General features: G+C 51.3%; 2 protein-coding genes across 4 annotated transcripts; one reads left to right on the top strand and one right to left on the bottom strand.

Moving 5' to 3' along the window:
- Positions 1–17: 17 nt before the first annotated feature.
- EIF2A (eukaryotic translation initiation factor 2A) lies at positions 18–13,885 on the bottom strand. 3 transcript variants are annotated; one of them, XM_066325600.1, is made up of 14 exons: positions 13,786–13,885; positions 12,617–12,686; positions 12,279–12,353; positions 11,501–11,619; positions 10,365–10,464; positions 9,922–10,004; positions 8,657–8,730; positions 8,370–8,514; positions 7,267–7,383; positions 3,817–4,388; positions 2,416–2,532; positions 1,429–1,557; positions 543–608; positions 18–459 (listed from the first exon to the last, which is right to left on the bottom strand). In XM_066325600.1, the coding sequence occupies exons 1-14, from the start codon at positions 13,811–13,813 to the stop codon at positions 394–396; spliced, it is 1,761 nt and encodes a 586-aa protein (XP_066181697.1). In that variant the 5' UTR covers positions 13,814–13,885; the 3' UTR covers positions 18–393. The 3 variants fall into 3 exon arrangements, 2 of the variants coding, with proteins under 2 accessions (XP_066181697.1, XP_066181699.1); XR_010744335.1 differs by having other exon boundaries at positions 400–459; positions 1,355–1,557; XM_066325602.1 differs by lacking the exons at positions 10,365–10,464; positions 11,501–11,619.
- A 39-nt stretch (positions 13,886–13,924) lies between these two features.
- On the top strand, positions 13,925–15,827 carry SERP1 (stress associated endoplasmic reticulum protein 1). The gene is made up of 3 exons (XM_066325604.1): positions 13,925–14,106; positions 14,190–14,265; positions 14,430–15,827. The coding sequence occupies exons 1-3, from the start codon at positions 14,023–14,025 to the stop codon at positions 14,468–14,470; spliced, it is 201 nt and encodes a 66-aa protein (XP_066181701.1). The 5' UTR covers positions 13,925–14,022; the 3' UTR covers positions 14,471–15,827.
- Positions 15,828–18,168: the final 2,341 nt, after the last annotated feature.

The following is an 18,168-nucleotide window of genomic DNA, read 5'->3' as shown; positions in this document are numbered from 1 at the left end:
CAGCTCGGACAGCTCGCCCTTAGTAAACGCTCTTTATTTTTATCTACATCCCGTTATTGCATAAAGATCGCCTCTCTTTTTAAATAGAATAAAGCTATCAATTGTCTTCGTCGCCTTCCCTTCTCCCACCCAAATAAGGATAAACAATCTGTTTTAGGCAGTGTGTTCTCAGAAAAGGAGCGCATTTCTTGTTGGAACAGCAGCAGAACTGGCTGATGGACACTCATCACTTGCTTACAGCTTAATGTGCACGAATCTTCAGGAAAACATTTTTAAAGGCAAATGAGCAGCAAATCTCTGGACTCTCGCACCCTTGGTCATTTTCTGAAATGTTTAACGAACTACATTTTGCATGAACTTTTTGTTAGCACCATACTGGAGCTCAAGGGAGATTTAAACACCCAGTTCTAGGTCTTCCAGTTCCTTAAGGAGAGCAGCTTCTTTCTGAATCTTCTCCACCTGGAGCAGAAAAGCACAAAATGTCATAGATGTAGCTTATTATAAAATGAACCTGGAATAAACTGTACAGATCTCAGCCGTACCTGATTCTTCTCCAGCTGTTTGCCAGCAGCTGCCTGTTCTTTCAGCTGCTCAATTGCCTTTAGTTTCTGGAAAAAAAATTACAAAGAGCCACTCTAACACAAAAAATATTGGTGAAACAAGAATAGAAAAAAGTCTTAGAAGTTGCTGCACTTGCAATTGCCTGGTGCATCTGGAGGCAGGTCTCTATGGAAGGCACAACCCCTTAAGCATCTCCAGATGCTCCATCCAGAATTTCCCACCCATTACAGACATTTCTTTCAAGAACAGAACCTAGAGAACAGCAGTACTTCATCTCTGAAACAAACACCAGGCACTGTCTTACTGAAGGGCTCCATCACCATCCCTCTTCACCACACATTTTCCCCAGAAAGCCTGGAATATTAATCCAGAGACTGAGAGCAGCAGGAGGCAGCCAAGAGAAATGAGAAAGATTCCCTGGCCAGAACATAACAATTTCTGTTCTGGAGTTATTTAACACAAGAATTCTCAAGACTGGCAGTAAACTTGGCACTCAGAGCACAAGGCAAACCACAAGGCACTGTTCCTGCCAGATGCAGGTCCCAGCCACCACAGAGCCCGTCTGAGCACCAACACTGCCAGTGCAGCCCTGACCTCAGCTGGGGACTGCCTGCTCCTCCACAGCAGCCCTGGCCAGAGCCCGAGGGTCAGCTTTAAAACTCCTCCCTGCAGTGCCTCCTCTGATGGGGCCTCCAGGAGCTCTGGCACTGCTGCACAGGGAGGGCAAAGGGACGTGGGTACAAATCTGAGACGTTACCATGAAGGTACATGCATTCTCCTAAACTCAGCTCACCTTACACTTGCACCAGGTCTGACAGACCAGCCCTTGCAGAAATACTGTCTGTTAGAAAAAGAATCTCTTCACACCTTTTTCAAATTCTTTATCTTCTTGTCCACCTCAGGATCTCCCGTGGTGATGGCAGGCACAGTGTTCTGCAGGGCATTCTGTGGGGTTTTGACCTGGGCAGGGCCTTGGTGCGCATCAGCTTTGGCCTCCTGCAGACACAGAAACACAATCTAGAAAATACCTTGGATTACAAAGAGAATGAAAAACATCTCTAACTACTTTAAGAGGATCCATTTAATATTTCTTCTTTCCCCAGTCTTCTGGTGTATTCCAAAAGCTGGGCATGACTTGCTCTTAGGTACTCCATTACCCACTGATCTGCTTTCCATGGACAAAGGCTTATCTGGAACAGCTCACACACTGTTTCTTGTTTAATTTCTATCTGCTTCCTCAAGATCCCAACCACACACAGCACGGGGAAATGTCAGATTAAGGGTGACATGACAAACACATACACAAATATTTTACAAAGCAGACTGGGTCATTGTCTCTGAAGCAAAAGAAAGGGCTCGAAACCAGCGCTAGAAATTTTTAAAAATAGCATTAATATTGCTTCAGAGGTTTGTAGAAATGGGAAGGTTAATACCAAAAGCTGACTTTTATTTATCTAGTCAAAGAACAGTAAGTCCAGAAGTGACAGGCTGTCCTGTCTCTGGTCTGCCCTAAAAACACACCTCAGCCTGGACCTGCTGGGAACACAAAGCACCAGCCTGTCCTTACATCCTACCTGAAAGCAAAACATGTTCTGCAGAACGTGAAAAGTCAGAATCACTGTCCCCACACTGATTTTAGCTAATGTTTGCAGCAACTCAGCAAAGCTGTTTCTTTTGAATCACCCTTTTGTATCTGCTTTACTCTGGTTAAACTCTGCTGCCCTTCCCACACTGCCAGACATGCAACACGTGTGGAGGGCTCTCAGTGCACAAGGCACTGCTCTGAGACTGATTCTGCCCTTTGAGGAAACTAATTAATTAACATTATCCTTGTAAGAATGACTTTTGCAGTACCTGTTTAGCAGCTTTCTTTGCTTCATGTTTCCTCTGATTTTTGAGAGCTGTTTTAGACAGTGGTTTATCACTGCCTCCCTGCTGGGGTTTCATGTTCTGGGGTGGCTCATCCTCATGCTGCAGGATATGCAAAATGGTTAAAATCCCATATTCTATGTCTGCATAGAAACCCCAAAATCTACCTAAGCATCATATGCAAAGAGGAACCAGACAAAAAAAAAAAAAAAAAAAAAAAAGAGAGAGAGAGAGGAAGTGGGAGGGAAAGTATGCACTCCTTGGAAAAGCCAAAGAAGAGTGAAAAAGTTTTCAAACTCATTCACTCAAGTTTGCATGGGACTACCCTGTGTGCCCTAATGACTACACAGATTTCCAATAAAATAACAAAATCATGTTTTCTATCTCAGGAAGGAAATAAAATCCAAGAGGAACAATCGAGCACAAAATGACTGAAGCCTGGCATTTTGCTGTTGTTGACAGCTTTGTAACTCAAACGCCTGATGACCAGAGAGGAAGGCTGAGTGCTGGGAGGGGAGAAGGGGCTTCTTTGGGGGGGCAGTAGGTGCTGCCAAGGGGGGCTCTTCAGTGCTTTAAAGATAACTTTTAACTGTGGCACTGTATCGTTTTAATGCACGTGACAAGATCTTTTCCCCGTATAAATAAGCAGAATTATTTTACTGACTGTATCTTTTCCCCACTCCCTCTGTTCCCAGATGGTTTGTGAGAGCAGCCCTCAGCATGGCACACTGACTGCTCACAGGCTGAGTCTCCTGCAAAAGCACCAGGCTCAAAATCAAAGCTCTCTGGGACTCAAACATTAAGGGTGCAGCTGTTAAACGGAATTAATTGCTACTCAGCCTACTTTGAAAATTTGCAGAAAGAAACTAATTATACAAGGAGGTGACTGTACTGAAATGTGTTGAAGCTGTAGCTGACTTGGTAATGATCCAATCTCATTCTAGTAAGTACATTTACCTAATTAGAAAAAACAAAACATTACAAAAAACAAAACAAAAAGAATGGCTGTTGGGAGGCCAGTCAAGGCCCAGGCTGGCTGGGTTCAGAACTGGTGAGTCAAGTCACCCAGCTCAGAGGCTTGTCCTAACCAGAGCACTCCATTTCACCACGGACCACACTTGGAGTTTAGTGTTTCAGTGCATGTTGCAAAGAATATTACAAGTTTGCAAGTGCTTGGTGAAAGGACAGTATCTGGGCCAAAGAGATGAGAGCTTTCTAGCATACATTCTTGCACACTGCCAAAGAAGGTTACCAAAACCCCCGCAAACCCTGCCAGAGCTGTCAGTCTGGTTACTCTACTCAAGCTCCAAAAGCACCCAGGTGAGGGCAAGCCCCAGCCAGCCAGCCGGCAGCCAGGAGGGCAGTCCCAGCGGCAGCTGTACTCACCAGTTTGGAGCTGGTGGCAGGTTTGTTCCTCAGGGCAGGAGGGCGGTACGCCTGCGCCGGCCGGGGCTCGGCGCCGGGCACCTCCCCGGGCACCGCCTGGTACCTGACGGCCCTCTCGGGGAACACGCCGTCAGGGAAGGGCTGCCACAGCACCTGCCACATCTCCTGGTCGCCGGGCACCTCGCGGGAGTGCAGCACGGAGCCCGTGTAGTGCCACACCTTGTAGCCGTTGCCCACGCGCAGGCGCGGCGCGCACGTGGCCGTCACGATGTGCTCCCCGTCGGGACACCAGGAGAAGGACGTCGAGTCCGAGGCCACCGGCTTGGAAATCAGCTTGTAGTTTTTAACGTCCCACACTTCCATCTGTCCCCGCAGGTTCCCGAACCCCGCCAGCACCAGGATGTGTCCCTGGGGGCTGTAGTAGGCGGCGTTGCGAGGCCCCGTGCCAAAATCAAACACGGGGTCACATTTCAGGTTAAAAACCGTGGCTTTGGCAGGCATGAAACCGTACACAGCGCAGAACTCCACGGAATTGGGGCTCCAGGCAACATCGTAAATGGGGCCGTTTTTTGCTAAAGGAAAAGGAAAAACACGCAGCTGTTGGGAGATGGCTTTTTTTTCAGAGCAAGCCAAAATAAAATCCACAGCGATTCTTCATGCATTGCTAAAATGCTCTATTCCAATCGCTGACAGTGAAAATTAACTGTACTAACAACAGAGGGAAAAACAACCTTGTATCTTCTGACAACTTCAGTTACAGTTTGCAACAATAACTGCACTCATTCCAAATTACCTCTGTAGGGTCAGCACCAACACTTTAACAGTAAGCATAGCTTGACATGTAAAAAAAATCCGTTTTTTTTTTTTCCTCAAGTATGACCTCAGGACCTTCTCAAATTGTCCCACTGGAAACCTGCAAAAACAGGAGTTTTATACCAGCTGGATAACAGTTTCTCTTCTTTCAATCTAAGAAATATTGTGTAGTTCAGCTTTGTAGAGGTAAGCAATAGTGACCTGAGTTATCTTTGGACTATGCCCATGCACAGTATTTTATAAGTTGAATTTTAATCTAAGTGAGCACACAGAAATGGCTTTACACATAATGATCAAAACTTGGTACTGTTAAAAGCTTTTCTGGGGGTTGAAACATTAGAAGATAGTGAAAAATAATGAATTAGTGATGAAAACTTAGGTAAAATATCCAGAGGTAAATACAAACCACGGGCCATTGTAGCTGTTTGTTATCTGGGTATATTTACCCACAGTTCAGATAAATGCCAAGTGCATTACTGAATCCTTAAATCCAGAGCTGACCCAAAATGTTCAAACTGAGTTAAATAAATAGTTCATGCCCCTTGTCACACTGAAGTCCCATTATCCTTAGAAAGAAGGATGTATAGTCACACTGTATGTTCTCCTCTGAAACCTTTTCAGTGCCATTAACCCAATGCAGCCCAGACACAGAGGTGACAGAAAAGGGCATTTGGTGACAGCAGCAGCCAGAGATGAGGGCAGCTCCATGCAGGCTCCAGAGCTCTGCCAGGGCCTGCAGCAGCACCACATTTCGTCTAAAATGAAAAGCCCTCCGCAAATGCCAGTGTGGGAAAAAGCTTCAAAACTGCACTTCAAAAGAGATCCAACTCCACAGGGAATGAGGCACCTCTCACTCAAAGTGCCTACCACTTGCTTTCATCAGTTTGGGCTTTTCCTTAAAAAGGAATAGCTAAATTAAATGAAAAGTAATGGTAAACTTCCTGTTAAATACAGATGCAGTAGAAATAAAGAATGTTTTGGTAAGTATGTAGTTAACCAAGTAGTGTTCTCAAACTGAGAAACTGCTCCCAAAGAGATTCTATAACCTGAGTCATAACCCCAATTCTCCTTCCCCAGTGGAGTTACCATCAAGGGGAAATGGGGCACAGTACTCTTCCACATGTTTTGCAGCAGAAGGCAAACTGATAATGCTCCCAGTCAGTACTGTTATGGTAATTACATTCACAGTACCTCCAGCAAAGATAGTCCATCCCCAGTGCTCCCAAGCATTCCCAACAAACTGGCCTCCACAATCCCAAACAGGCCAGATGTTTGCACACAACAGCAAGAGCTAGAGAGAAGGAAAAAATCCCCCACAGGGGAAGTTAAGACATGGACTTCCAGTTCAAGCTGGACACTGGAATTAAGCACATTCATCTGCTGCTCCCCAATGTCACTTCTATGTCTTAAAACACTTCCAATTTTACAATACAAAATAAAGGACTTCTATTTTCCAACAGACTTCAAAAATTGCTCTCACTCTGCCTTGGCTCACTGAGTAACAATATCTTGCATGTGTAAAGGTGCAGATAGCATTATTCTGTTTGGTGACACACATTCCTGCCTGTTATGGATTCTGAGACATCAACCTGGCTCCACTCCTTAGCAAATGAGCATAGTTCCCTCCCTGTGCATTTGAACACCTTTCCAAGCAACTATCAGTGTATTAACTGAAAGCATTTGCTCTCTGCCACTAAGATGGTAAGGCTGTCGAGGGTAAGAAAATTCAGCTACTAAAAAAAAAAAAACCCAAACCAACCCAGAAAAAAGCAACACCCTCCTATAGAGAAAGACAGAAAATTAAAAAATAAAAATAAAAATAAAAAAAGAAGGATTTTTTTTGTTAAGAGGATGTTGTTTCAGAGATGAGTAAATGACAGAAGGAGCCCCGCAGGAGCTGCAGGAGTGCAGCAGGAGGAGCTGCAGGAGTGCAGCAGGAGGAGCTGCAGGAGTGCAGCAGGAGGAGCTGCAGGAGTGCAGCAGGAGGAGCTGCAGGAGTGCAGCAGGAGGAGCTGCAGGAGTGCAGCAGGAGGAGCTGCAGGAGTGCAGCAGGAGGAGCTGCAGGAGTGCAGCAGGAGGAGCTGCAGGAGTGCAGCAGGAGGAGCTGCAGGAGTGCAGCAGGAGGAGCTGCAGGAGTGCAGCAGGAGGAGCTGCAGGAGTGCAGCAGGAGGAGCTGCAGGAGTGCAGCAGGAGGAGCTGCAGGAGTGCAGCAGGAGGAGCTGCAGGAGTGCAGCAGGAGGAGCTGCAGGAGTGCAGCAGGAGGAGCTGCAGGAGTGCAGCAGGAGGAGCTGCAGGAGTGCAGCAGGAGGAGCTGCAGGAGTGCAGCAGGAGGAGCTGCAGGAGTGCAGCAGGAGGAGCTGCAGGAGTGCAGCAGGAGGAGCTGCAGGAGTGCAGCAGGAGGAGCTGCAGGAGTGCAGCAGGAGGAGCTGCAGGAGTGCAGCAGGAGGAGCTGCAGGAGTGCAGCAGGAGGAGCTGCAGGAGTGCAGCAGGAGGAGCTGCAGGAGTGCAGCAGGAGGAGCTGCAGGAGTGCAGCAGGAGGAGCTGCAGGAGTGCAGCAGGAGGAGCTGCAGGAGTGCAGCAGGAGGAGCTGCAGGAGTGCAGCAGGAGGAGCTGCAGCAGGGGGAGCAGGGTACTCACGCAGCTGCACCACGGCGCTCTCCCCGCCCGTGCCCACGTAGTGCAGCGTCTGCTCGCCGTAGTACGAGGCCCCGCTCTTGTCCACCTCGGTGCTGGCAACCACCAGCACGGCCGTGGCTGTGAACACACAGAGTCAGAGCACACAGCTGCTGAAACCACAGCGGCCGCTGCACACAACACCACAGACTGAAATCAGCTCTGCCACGAGCTCCTGCTGGCTGCTGGTCTAATAGTGCCCGTGTCGTTCTCTTTTGAACTGAGCTTCTCCTAAATGCTAACACAAAAGGACTGAATAGCTTCCTTTCTCAGGTGGAAATTGTCAGCCCAGTTTGCCCATTCACTGTTAGATCACAAGCAAGTGAGCATCCTTTGCAGCTATTAAAAATATATTAAATTACAGCAGAAACCCAACGTCCTGATCAATCCTTGAACAAAACGTTTCCTCACCAAAACATGTTTCCTCACATGTGTTACCCAAAGCTGTGTCCCTGGGCAGATTCATAGCAGGTAACCCTACCCCTGTCTCACCAGGGCAAGGGCCAACCTGCCCCTTCCCCCAGACACATGCACCCCAAAATGTTTTGAAACATCAATATTTCCAGTCTCTCACAGTCCCTCCATGTGTCTAAAGCCCTCCTTGTACTCCAAACTATGTGGGCTGAAGTAAAATGGTTTGTACAAAATCATTCTGAAACAGCTCACTGCTAACAAATAGCAAAGCACAGAGGCCTGTCAGCTCACCCCAGTTATGGATATGTATGCATATAGATAATTCTACAGACTAAGATTTTATCATTGCATGTGTGTTCGCAATCTAAATATACTATCAACATAGAAAAAGAAATTAAATAGGAATTTGTGATTCAACTGCAAAATTTACCAGCACGTATAGAATATTTTGAATCACAACACACAAAATGATGAAGGCCACAGGGAAGTGTGGAGCACTCCAGAGTGTGCAGAAATGCACCTCAGCAAGGTGTTAATGGCTGCCCCCAGGACTTATCAGCATGTGCAAATTAAACACAAACCCCACACAGTAACCGAAGTCAGTCAACCCAAAATAATCACAATATGGAAGTGTCAGTACACAGCTGCTATACCTTTTTTGTTCCATAGCATGGTCACCTTGTCAGCTTTGAAGAAGCTTTTGTTGGCCAGTGCTGACTGTGGGCCCCCGAAGTTGGGATACTGGTAGAGCCTGACAAAGGATGGAGCACCTTTGGTGCCTGGCACATAAACAGCGACCTGAAACAGCCACGAGATTTCACTGCAGGTTAAAGCCTTGGCAGCACACAGCATAGTTACTACCAGTACTGAAATCACAGTGGGGTTTTTTCTTTAAGAAAACCAAGGAAAACATTGGACAGAAAGACTGAATCAGAAGTACCTTGGTTGGCTGTGCTCCTGGGGACAACACGAAATCACTGACCTTCTGCAAATGCAGCTTATTTGCAATGGTATCTGCCAAGAAAAAGGCCAAAGATGTGTGATGTTAATGACAAACCACATGACCTGGATGTCCTAACCACATTTTTTTACAGGGCTGTCTCCTGGATAACACAGAGCAGTAAAGACAATCACTAAGGATCTCTGTTTCTAGGCAAACAACCTTTATTTTCCCATTTCACCACATCATTTTACCTACAAAACCAACTGGAATCAGGCCTATCTATATCTGAAACCCAGCACTTGGTATTTCTAAGTTCAAGAAGCAAAGGAAGCCTCTGAACCTGAGGTGAACACAGCTAGTGTTTGCAGCAGATATTCTTCACCTTATCTGTGCTGGATTGGGTCACATTCAGGTGCCATCACACAGAGCAGGGGCTCTCCCCTCACACCCCCATGGGATAACTCCCCAACAGGCCTGCTCTGGGCTCAACACTGCCCCTGACCACGCACAGCTGATGGCAACAGCATCCCTCCACTGCGGCCAGGAATGTGCACTGCCAGCAGGCATCCTGCTGAGGATGACATTCCATGCTTCCCACAGCTTGGTTAACATCAGCAGGGCTAATTCTCAGGAAACTGAATCCCTCATAGCCCTAATTCTTCTATCAACTTCATAATAAAACAAAACAAAAAATGCAAAACTAAATGCACACGCTGCTGTTCTCCCCTCAGTTTTCTTTATTTTCTTTACATTTTTCTTCTAAATTTTTATCTTTCTGCTTTTTTCTTCCCCTTTCCTTTTTCAACATCTATTGACTCCAGATATTTTACCACCAACAGTAAATCTCCTTGGTAAAATTCTTCAGGGTTCACTATTTCATTTTTGCCATCAATTTTTTAATGAGCCATTTTTAAGAGTCTATTGACAGAATATGCACAAGCCAATGAAGTAATCACAGCTCATGTTTTCTAACAGCAATTTCCTGGATCTCATTAAATGAGAAACAACATAGAATCAGTCCTCTTTAATTGAGAATCAGATGCATTTCATATCGTGTCAGTCAGTGAAAAGATAAATAAGAATGTGAAAACACACATCTTTAAAGCATAACAATTGTGAATTCCAACTGAAATAGAATGTAAGCAGCATTTAGAATAAAAGTCAAGTAAAGGAAAAACAAAGAAAAACTGGAAAACAAAACCCACCCCTCAAAATAAGCAGCTTTTATAGAAGGAATGAAATGTAGAGAAATACTCGCGTACTGAAGTTGTTGTTTTCAAAGAAGTGCACTTCATTGTTCACATTCCTGGCACAAATGCTTTCATCATCTGCCCAGCAAGGACACCTGCACATTAAGGGAAAAGTCAGAAACACGAAATGATGCTCATCTTTAGCACTCCAGGATTGTTTTTCCCCTCTGTTGTGAACCCAATGAGTTCAAACATGATACATTTTATGTGGATAAATAACATCTCTATAGCAAGAAATACACAGGAGGACTTGGTTATTGTCTGCCCAGCTTTGCTCTGTGGTGCAAAGTGACAGTAATTTACAATGAACTACACATAGACACTCACAAGCACAGATCCTGGCTCGCAGCAGCAGGCACTGCTTGGAAAGCCAACACCACACTAACAGCTCCATTTACCTGGATCAGATTTTAAAAACCACATTTCTTTGTAAACAATTAGGAAGGCTTATTTACCAGTTCTGCATCTTTTTCTGTATAAAAGACTTCAAGCATTTTCCAGTTCTCAGATCATGGAGCTGCAGGTTGGGCACCCCTGCTGTGCCATCCTTAGCAGCTGCAAAACAACCAGAGTGGTCTTTGAGGCTTCAATCTGCTTCACCCCAACATCCCACCTCACGGCTCTGCTAACACCCAAACACGCATGCAACTGCTGCCCCTGAGGGACCAAACCCATGAATGCTGACTGCTGTACACATCAGCCTCAGCCTGTCTGCAGAAAACTCACATTTGGAGGTGAAGGGTTTCCACTCCCCACTGCAAGGCTGCAACCACCAACACCTGCACAGCTTTTAAATGCAACCCAAAACCTGTCCTCGGGGCAAACACTGGAGGCATGTTCTCCACTCCAGTGTTTTGCTCTCTCACAGGAATGAAGTGGTTTTGTCCATTCCACCACAGTCACAGCTCTCTCTGCAAGCCATGCAAAATGGTTCTGCTGTTTTAAACTGTCTGTACTCCCCTCCTCACCCTAGCCTGCCTGCTGCTGTCAGTGATTTACTGCAGACCCAGAACAGCTCACTGACAGCTTGTGCTGCCTTCTCTAATCCCACAGCCTGTCCTGGTTCCCAGTCCCCACAGCCCAGCCTTGCCAGCTCTTCTCTCCCAGGGCAGCATTTACACTGTCTGTGGCTCAGGCACGACTGCAGCTCTCAGAATCAGGAACTCAAACCCTCCAAGGAGGCAGAGGAGGGAATAAAGCTCTGGGCACAGAGAACACTCCAGTCACAGGCCCCAGGGCAGGACACAACTACTCCAGGACAGAGTACCACCCCCCTTGCCTGCCCAAGAACACAAGGTGCCTGCACAGCACACTGCCCCAGGAGCACTTCCCAAAGTTTAGAGAACACATGATTAACTGACAGAGTAACCATGGGCTGGTGCACTCTGGCAGAGCGTGGGTAAGGAGGGCCAGCACCAGTTGCTCTCAGACAGAGGCATCCCTTCCTCCTCCTGTGCTGCCAACTGCCCACAGAGCTGTCTGCACCCTTTCTGTGCTGCTCACTCAGCCAACAAACGCACTACAGAGGCCAGCCAGCTGCTAACCCAGACATGCACAAAGCCTGAGCTGCCCCAGCTGGTACAATACTCACTTGCATAGACCTGCCACGTTGCCAGAACATTATTCTTTGGCGAGAATTCAAGGCAAACTGTCTTTGGGAGATCAAAGGAATGCAGTAACTCAGCTCTGGTGATATTAACAACATTGACTCTGGAACCAAAGATGGTATTTCAATAAAACATGCTTACAATAGTTAAATAATAGCTGGGAGAATTGTTCAAGTATTTGACTCTTCTAGATAAGCCCCAAATTTGGTCAGTGTAACAAAATTAGAAGAGCTTTTTTACCCCCATCTTCTTGTTTTTACTAATTTTTTCCAAGAGCACATTTTAAAAGCAGAAACCCAAGCATGACAGAAAACAAGAAAAGTGACCACTGGTCAAAATATAATGCATCTTTTCATCTGAAACACATAAGCTCTAAACAGCAGAGTGAACTGTATAATGCACCCAATCTGTAAAAAATGAACCTTGTCACATTCACAAGGTGCATAGACTCATTTTTTACTGTGGACTCTACTAACAGATTAATCCCAGACATGAGGTACTGAATGAAAAACCAGCCAAACAAAGCAAACATATCCAGGCTGCATGGGAATGGGGGCATTATAAACAGGAGAAGAACAGCAAATATTTCATCGGATAGTCAACAAATAAAGCTGCTAATGAAACAATAAACTCCATTTAAAGTGTACATGCAAACACCTGCATTAAGAGCAATCACCTTTACATAGACAACAGTAAATGAGGCAAAACTGATTCAATTTATTTCATACAAGCTAAAAAATTAAGATAATAAAGTGCACCCACTTTTCTCCATTGCACCAGGCAAAGAGGGAGCCATCCTTGCTAAAAGCAACAGCTTTGCAATTTTTTCCAGAATCCCTGAAGAAATAAGAAATGCACATGAGTATCCAATACTACCATAGTTAAAGTTTTCTTAACAAAAACGAATACAACAACTTTCCTGCTGTGCTCCCAAGGAGCCCTGTGGCAGGGACTGTCACCTGGCAGCGAGAGCTCAGGCAAATGCAAAGCCCTCCAAACCACCAATTTCCTGAAATCACTTATATCCATGCATTTTTCAATTCCAGAGTCTACCTTTACTTTGCAGAAAAGAATTTCTTCTGTGCCAGTGACAGCAGTACCTTTGGAATGCCGTGCTCTCAGTGAAGCTGGGGGGCCCATTCACCATGTACAGCCCTTCGGACCCTCTCACTGCAAGGGGAAACAAACAGCTCATTTCAGACGCAGGAAATTACCCAAAGAAGACATTTTTTCTAATTTGCAAACCCTTAAATGTGCCCATTTTTCCCCTTCCTTGCCCTAAGGAAATTCCAAGGCATAACCGAAGTGCCCCTGGAGCTCCCATCCCACCTTCAGGAACGCCCTCTCCGGGGCTGTGCCCGGCCGGGAGGCACGGAACCCCGGGGATGGGGATCCTCTGCCCAGCCTGCGCCCTAGGCTCACAGTAAAACAGTTTTCCTCCCGCCCAAATGCCATTTCCCAAGGCTCACGTACACCACAGCCCCGAGAGACCCCAAGGGAACCTGCGAGCACACCCTAAAGGTGAGCCAGGCACCGCGCTGCCTCCGCCGTGCTCCCCACCGGGACCCAAACGTACCACAGACGGCAGCGCCAAAGCCAGCCCGAACAACTGCAGCCCACAGACCCGCGTGGGGGAAACAGGCTGCTGCCTAAGGCTTACAAGTACAGAAAAGGCAAATCCGCATCCCTGATGTCGGGGACAGTTTGAACACTGAGATCTCGAAAAGGAACGTGACTTTTGGGAAGACCTTCACAACCCGCAGCGGACACGTCAGCGGGCTCCGAGCTGCCGCCAGCCGCTGCCCGCGCCCCGGCGCGGCCCCGTGCCCTGCGGCGCTCCCCACGCACCGACCCGAGCCCCGCGAACGCTCCCCGGGCACCCTGCGAGTGAATCACCCGCGGCTGAAGAACGAATTCCCCACACGGGGCCTCGAGAGCTCCCGGGAGCCGCGGGGGAGGCCGGCGGCGGGGCGGCTGCTCGGGTCACGGGCCGCGGCGAGCAGCGGCACCCCAGAGGAGAGCCCGGCCGCGGCCTGACCGAGCGAGCACCGGGCCCGGCGAGCCCTGACCAGCGCCGGGAGCGGCACCGTCAAGAACTCCACGACCGGACTCGGCCACGCCGCGGCAGCGCACGCCGGGGAAGGGACGCACGGCAGACGCCGGCGGGCACCGCAGGGGCACGGGAGGGGCACCGGGCCACCCCAGCTCAAATTCGGCCTCGCCTCCCGCCCACCAGCCCCGACCTGGACGCCGCCCGGGCCCGACACACCTGCGAGTAGCGGCGTGGGCGGCGCCATCTTGGCGCGCGTGCGGAGCGCCGTTTCCGGTTCCGGGTCGGTGGCGGAGCAGCGGCCGCAGCGCGCGCCACGTTACCGGGCGGGGCGGGGCCCGGGGCGCGTGCGCGGGTTGGCGCGCGCCGGCCCCGCCCCCGGCGCGCTCCCGGCGTGCGGAGCGCGCGGTGCTGACGCGGCAGCGGCGGCCGGGCCGGACCGGGCCGAGCGCGGACATGGTGGCCAAGCAGCGCATCCGCATGGCCAACGAGAAGCACAGCAAGAACATCACCCAGCGAGGGAACGTCGCCAAGACCTCGGTGCGCGGGGCCGGGCCGGGCGGGCGCGGGCGGGGGTGGCGGGGTCGGGCCGCGCTGCGCTGACAGCCGTGCTGTGCTCGCAGAGAACGGCCCCGGAGGAGAAGGCGTCGGTCGGGCCCTGGCTGTTGGCTCTTTTCATCTTCGTGGTCTGCGGATCAGGTGAGCGGCCGTGCGCGGGCGGCCGGGGCCGGTGGCGGCTCGGGCCCGGCGCTGCCCCTGCGGGCCCCGGTACTGCCCCTGTGGGCCCCGGTACTGCTCCTCCGGGCCCCTGAGCTCGCTGCTGGCGCTGCCCGGCGAACGCTCCGCTCTCCGCTCTCTTGCAGCCATCTTCCAGATCATCCAGAGCATCCGGATGGGCATGTGAGGGGCCGCTCCCGGGCCATGGCCCGCCGGCCCCGGGCCCCGCGGCAGCTGCCGAGGAGCGGCGCGCGGCACCGGCCGTGTCGCATTCCAGGTCCCTTCACGAGTCATTCCGAGTTTTCTAGCCCGTGCCACAGTGCCTTGAACAGCACCACATGTATAAAGCAATAAAAGTCTGTTGTTGATCTACAATCGTGGACCTACTTATTCGCTGAAGATCCAGCCTGGTCTCTGTAATACGTGGTCCATAGGAACTGACATCTGTCGTAAACAGCGGTCCCAGATCAGTGTCACCCTCGCTGTATAGCTGGAATGGTTTTGTTTGACGCTGGAAGCCAGGATTGCTGTAGAGGCTGGAGCCGACCGTGCAGCATGTTCCCGAGCAGCCCCCGGGCTCCGCAGCCCCGCCGTGCATCCTCCGTGTGTGCGTAGGGGAGGCCCACTGCAGCATGTGGCAGTGCTCGTCTCCTCACGCCACGGCACCGCCTGTAGCTTTGTCCTAATCCACGCGAAACGCTTGTCTGTGTAGGGGTAGTGGGGTAGAAGGACCCGGCACGGCCGGCGGCAGCTGCTCCCGGCGGGACCCCGGGCTGGAGCTTGCGGACTGCGGGAGCGCCGTGGCCACACCCGCGGCTCCCCGAGCCTCTCCGGCCGTGCCCCTGCTGTAAATACTTCTTGGACACCTTTCAACAAGTGGTGATAGTTTTAAATTTGACGATGTTGTGTGGGAATATTGGGTGCGGGGTGGGGGGGGAGGACGTGCTGCCCCCCTGCCCGCAGTTCTGCTTCTGTATGTGCAGCCCCTGCAGAGTGTGGTGTGTCTTGCAATATATATTTAATCCTATTTAAGGTAAAACCTGCCTTCAACTCGATTTCTTTTGACAATGGATCCAGTACTTAACTGCTTCCTTACTGGTGATCGCAGTTCCTTCTTCTGTAGATGACTGTAACTTGAGATCACATGGAAAATGCTGCTATTGATCATATTTCCCTGCTGATGGCCCTGACTCCTGCTGGCTCTGCTGTCTGCCTGGTGACAAAGGTGGTGGGAATTGCTCTGCTCGTGCACGCAGTTGCTAAAAGAAGATTTCTTTTTCCCAGGTTTCTTACTAGAAGACAAATTTTAAGTCTGGTTACACTAGAAATAATAGAAAATTAAATGGGTTGAGGTTAATGAAATGCCTGTTAGCTGTGAAGGAGCAGATCTTTTGTATGCGTTGTATTTGCATATGGAATCATTGGGACTGGTGTAAGCCGGGGCCGCCCCAGGGCACGGGGACCTTGTGCTGGGACACTTGTGTGCTGTGGCAGGGGAAGTCTGTATAATCGCTGATTTTAAATAAAGTTCTTTTCAAACGCAACTTGTGTTCACTCTGACGTGGGCAAAGCAGGGCTCTGCTGGGTGTTGAACGTCGGTATTAACACCAGGCACGGATTAATTGGCTTCTCCCTGAGAGGAGCCGCCGTGCCATGGGGCAGCCCCATGCTCAGCTGTCTGGGTGCTGTGCCATGGGGCCTGGGCTGGAGCTGCCAAGGCTCTGGGTACACCCAGCCACCGCTCCCCGTCCCTCTGAGGACCAGCCATCTGCCCACAGGGGTTCAGCAGGTGCCTTCTCCTCACCCCTTGTCTCTGTGCCTACTGGGAATGCCACAGATGTCCAGGGGGCTGAGCAGCTCCTGCTGTGGCTGCAGAAGTCATTGGCTGAGCCAGCACAGCAGCTGCTCCAGGGCTGTGGGAACCTGCAGAGTGGTTTGTACAGCTCGGTTCTTCAAAGTTCAGTAAATTCTTGCTTTGGGGCAAGCTGGCCACAGAGGTGTGTGCAGTGCTGTGCCCTGCAGCGGCACCTGTGTGAGGTGGGGCTCCTGAGCATCTCCTCTCTCCTCTGGGTACCTCCAGGGTTGGGGCTGGGCATCTCTGGAGGGGCCTCCTGCCCCCGGCTGTGCTCTGGCTCCACACATCCAAGTACAAAAGCTGCAAAACAGCGCAGTTGTTCCTTTCCCAAACGCAACACAGCAATGGCCAGTTTATTTCCTCTGCTCAGACGCAGGTTCTCGTTCGCAGACAGCTGACGCGGTGTGACGCTGGCTGCGCCCCGTGCCCCAGCTGCTGAGGTGACGTCATTAACCACCTGCAACACGCTCGGAGCTCTTTTTTTTGTCTCCTCTTCTCCCGTGAAGCCTTCCCAAGGCAGGCTGCAGGGCTGCGCTTCAGTAACGCAGCAGAGGCACCGGGTTTGCTTCCCGAGGCGAGAGGCGCCTGCTCTCCTCCAGGCCTTTCCCAGCTGCCGGCACCGCACAAAGGGCTGTGGCCACGGCCCCGGCGCGGTGTCCGTGTCCCGCCCAGCTGCGGGCCGGGCTGGATCTCGCAGCGCAGGAGGGGACGCGGCCGCGACAGGAGCCACGCGTTCCCCAGGAACAGACGCGCGGGGTGAACGACCCCGTGAACAGCCCCCGAGCCGAGGCGGGAGGCCGGGACAGGCGGCGTCAGGGAACCGGGCCGAGGCAGCGGCGGCGGATCCGGGGCTGCTGAGACGGCCCGGGAGCGGGACCGAGACCGGGACCGAGAACGGGACCGGGCGGCGGCGGCGCGGGGACAACCCCGGCCCACAGCGCCCCCCCGCGGCCGCCACGGCCCCCGCTGTACCGCGGCCGGACCCGCCGGCACCGGCCCGGGAAGGGTCCCTGCTCCAGGCACGGCCCCACAGCGCCGGCCGCAGCCAGGGAAGGGCCGCTCTGTGCTCACCTCAGCTGGCACCTGCCCCAGAGCCGCCTCGCTACTGTGCCAGCCTCCTGGCAGCTCCCCTCCGAGCCAGGGCCACGACCTTGAGGCTCTCCTCAGTAAGCATTTCCTCCGCATCCTCCACTGTTTCCGCAGGTTTTCCCCACATCTTCTGTCACGTCGTCTCCGAGCCGGAGCTCCGAGCCCCCTCTGCCCAGCTTCACTGCCTTCAGACCATTCCGTGACACCGCGACTGCAGCCCGCTCCCAGCCCACGGTAAAGCACACGCAGCAGCGGAATCCTTTCTCTTCATACCAAAGCTATGGCATGAGGTCGAAGACACGTGTTAGAGGAGCCGCACGTGTTCTGCAGAGCCGTGTCCCGGCCCAGGGATCCCGCGGCAGCCCCGGGAGCAGCCCAAGGAGGGCTCACAGCGAGCCGGGCTGGCAGCAGCAGCCGTGTGCCTCCGAGGCTCTCTGCTGCTGGCACCACGGCGGTGTCGCTGTGAGAACCGCCCGCAGCATTCCCAGACCCTTCCGCCAGTTCACAGTGCTCTCACAAGCCGAGCTGCTGTCCAGAGCTCAATATAGCTTATCTCTAGGAGAAAACGAAACACAACCCCCCCCCCCCCCCCCCCCCCCAAGCAAACCTGACAGGATCAGTTCAATCTTTGCTTCATCCCCTTTTTCAGATTCACTAAACGCTTTTTGCTGCCTCTGCAGCACCCCGGTGTGAAGGATATGTGCCTGTCACTGCCACACCTCACACACAGGGGAACAGCCACTCCGAGGGCAGCAGAGCTCCCCAGGACTGTCCTTCCTCATGGGCTCGGTGCTCCTCTGCTCCCAGCAGAAAAACAAGGAGCACCTGAGTCAGGTTCACATGTCTGTTCTGTTGCACTCCAAAGTGAACTGACAGAGCGTATCCTGCACAGTAGTTTTAATCAACTACTCACCTGAGAGACTTGTTCCCAGAAGACCCGG

The sequence above is a fragment of the Sylvia atricapilla genome, chromosome 10, assembly GCF_009819655.1.
Source record: "Sylvia atricapilla isolate bSylAtr1 chromosome 10, bSylAtr1.pri, whole genome shotgun sequence".
Lineage (NCBI taxonomy): Eukaryota > Metazoa > Chordata > Aves > Passeriformes > Sylviidae > Sylvia > Sylvia atricapilla.
This window is presented reverse-complemented; position numbering and strand designations above follow the sequence as displayed.

What these genes read in the sequence shown, in the direction of transcription:
- EIF2A (XM_066325600.1), bottom strand. Translation starts at nt 13,813, where the DNA reads ATGGCGCCGCCCACGCCGCTACTCGCAG. An exon ending in CTGCCACCAGCTCCAAACTG is followed by an intron (nt 2,533 to 3,816) that starts GTGAGTACAGCT and finishes CATATCCTGCAG; the next exon opens with CATGAGGATGAGCCACCCCA. An exon ending in CAAAGAAAGCTGCTAAACAG is followed by an intron (nt 1,558 to 2,415) that starts GTACTGCAAAAG and finishes CTGTGTCTGCAG; the next exon opens with GAGGCCAAAGCTGATGCGCA.
- SERP1 (XM_066325604.1), top strand. Translation starts at nt 14,023, where the DNA reads ATGGTGGCCAAGCAGCGCATCCGCATGGCCAACGAGAAGCACAGCAAG. An exon ending in GGAACGTCGCCAAGACCTCG is followed by an intron (nt 14,107 to 14,189) that starts GTGCGCGGGGCC and finishes CTGTGCTCGCAG; the next exon opens with AGAACGGCCCCGGAGGAGAA. An exon ending in CTTCGTGGTCTGCGGATCAG is followed by an intron (nt 14,266 to 14,429) that starts GTGAGCGGCCGT and finishes GCTCTCTTGCAG; the next exon opens with CCATCTTCCAGATCATCCAG.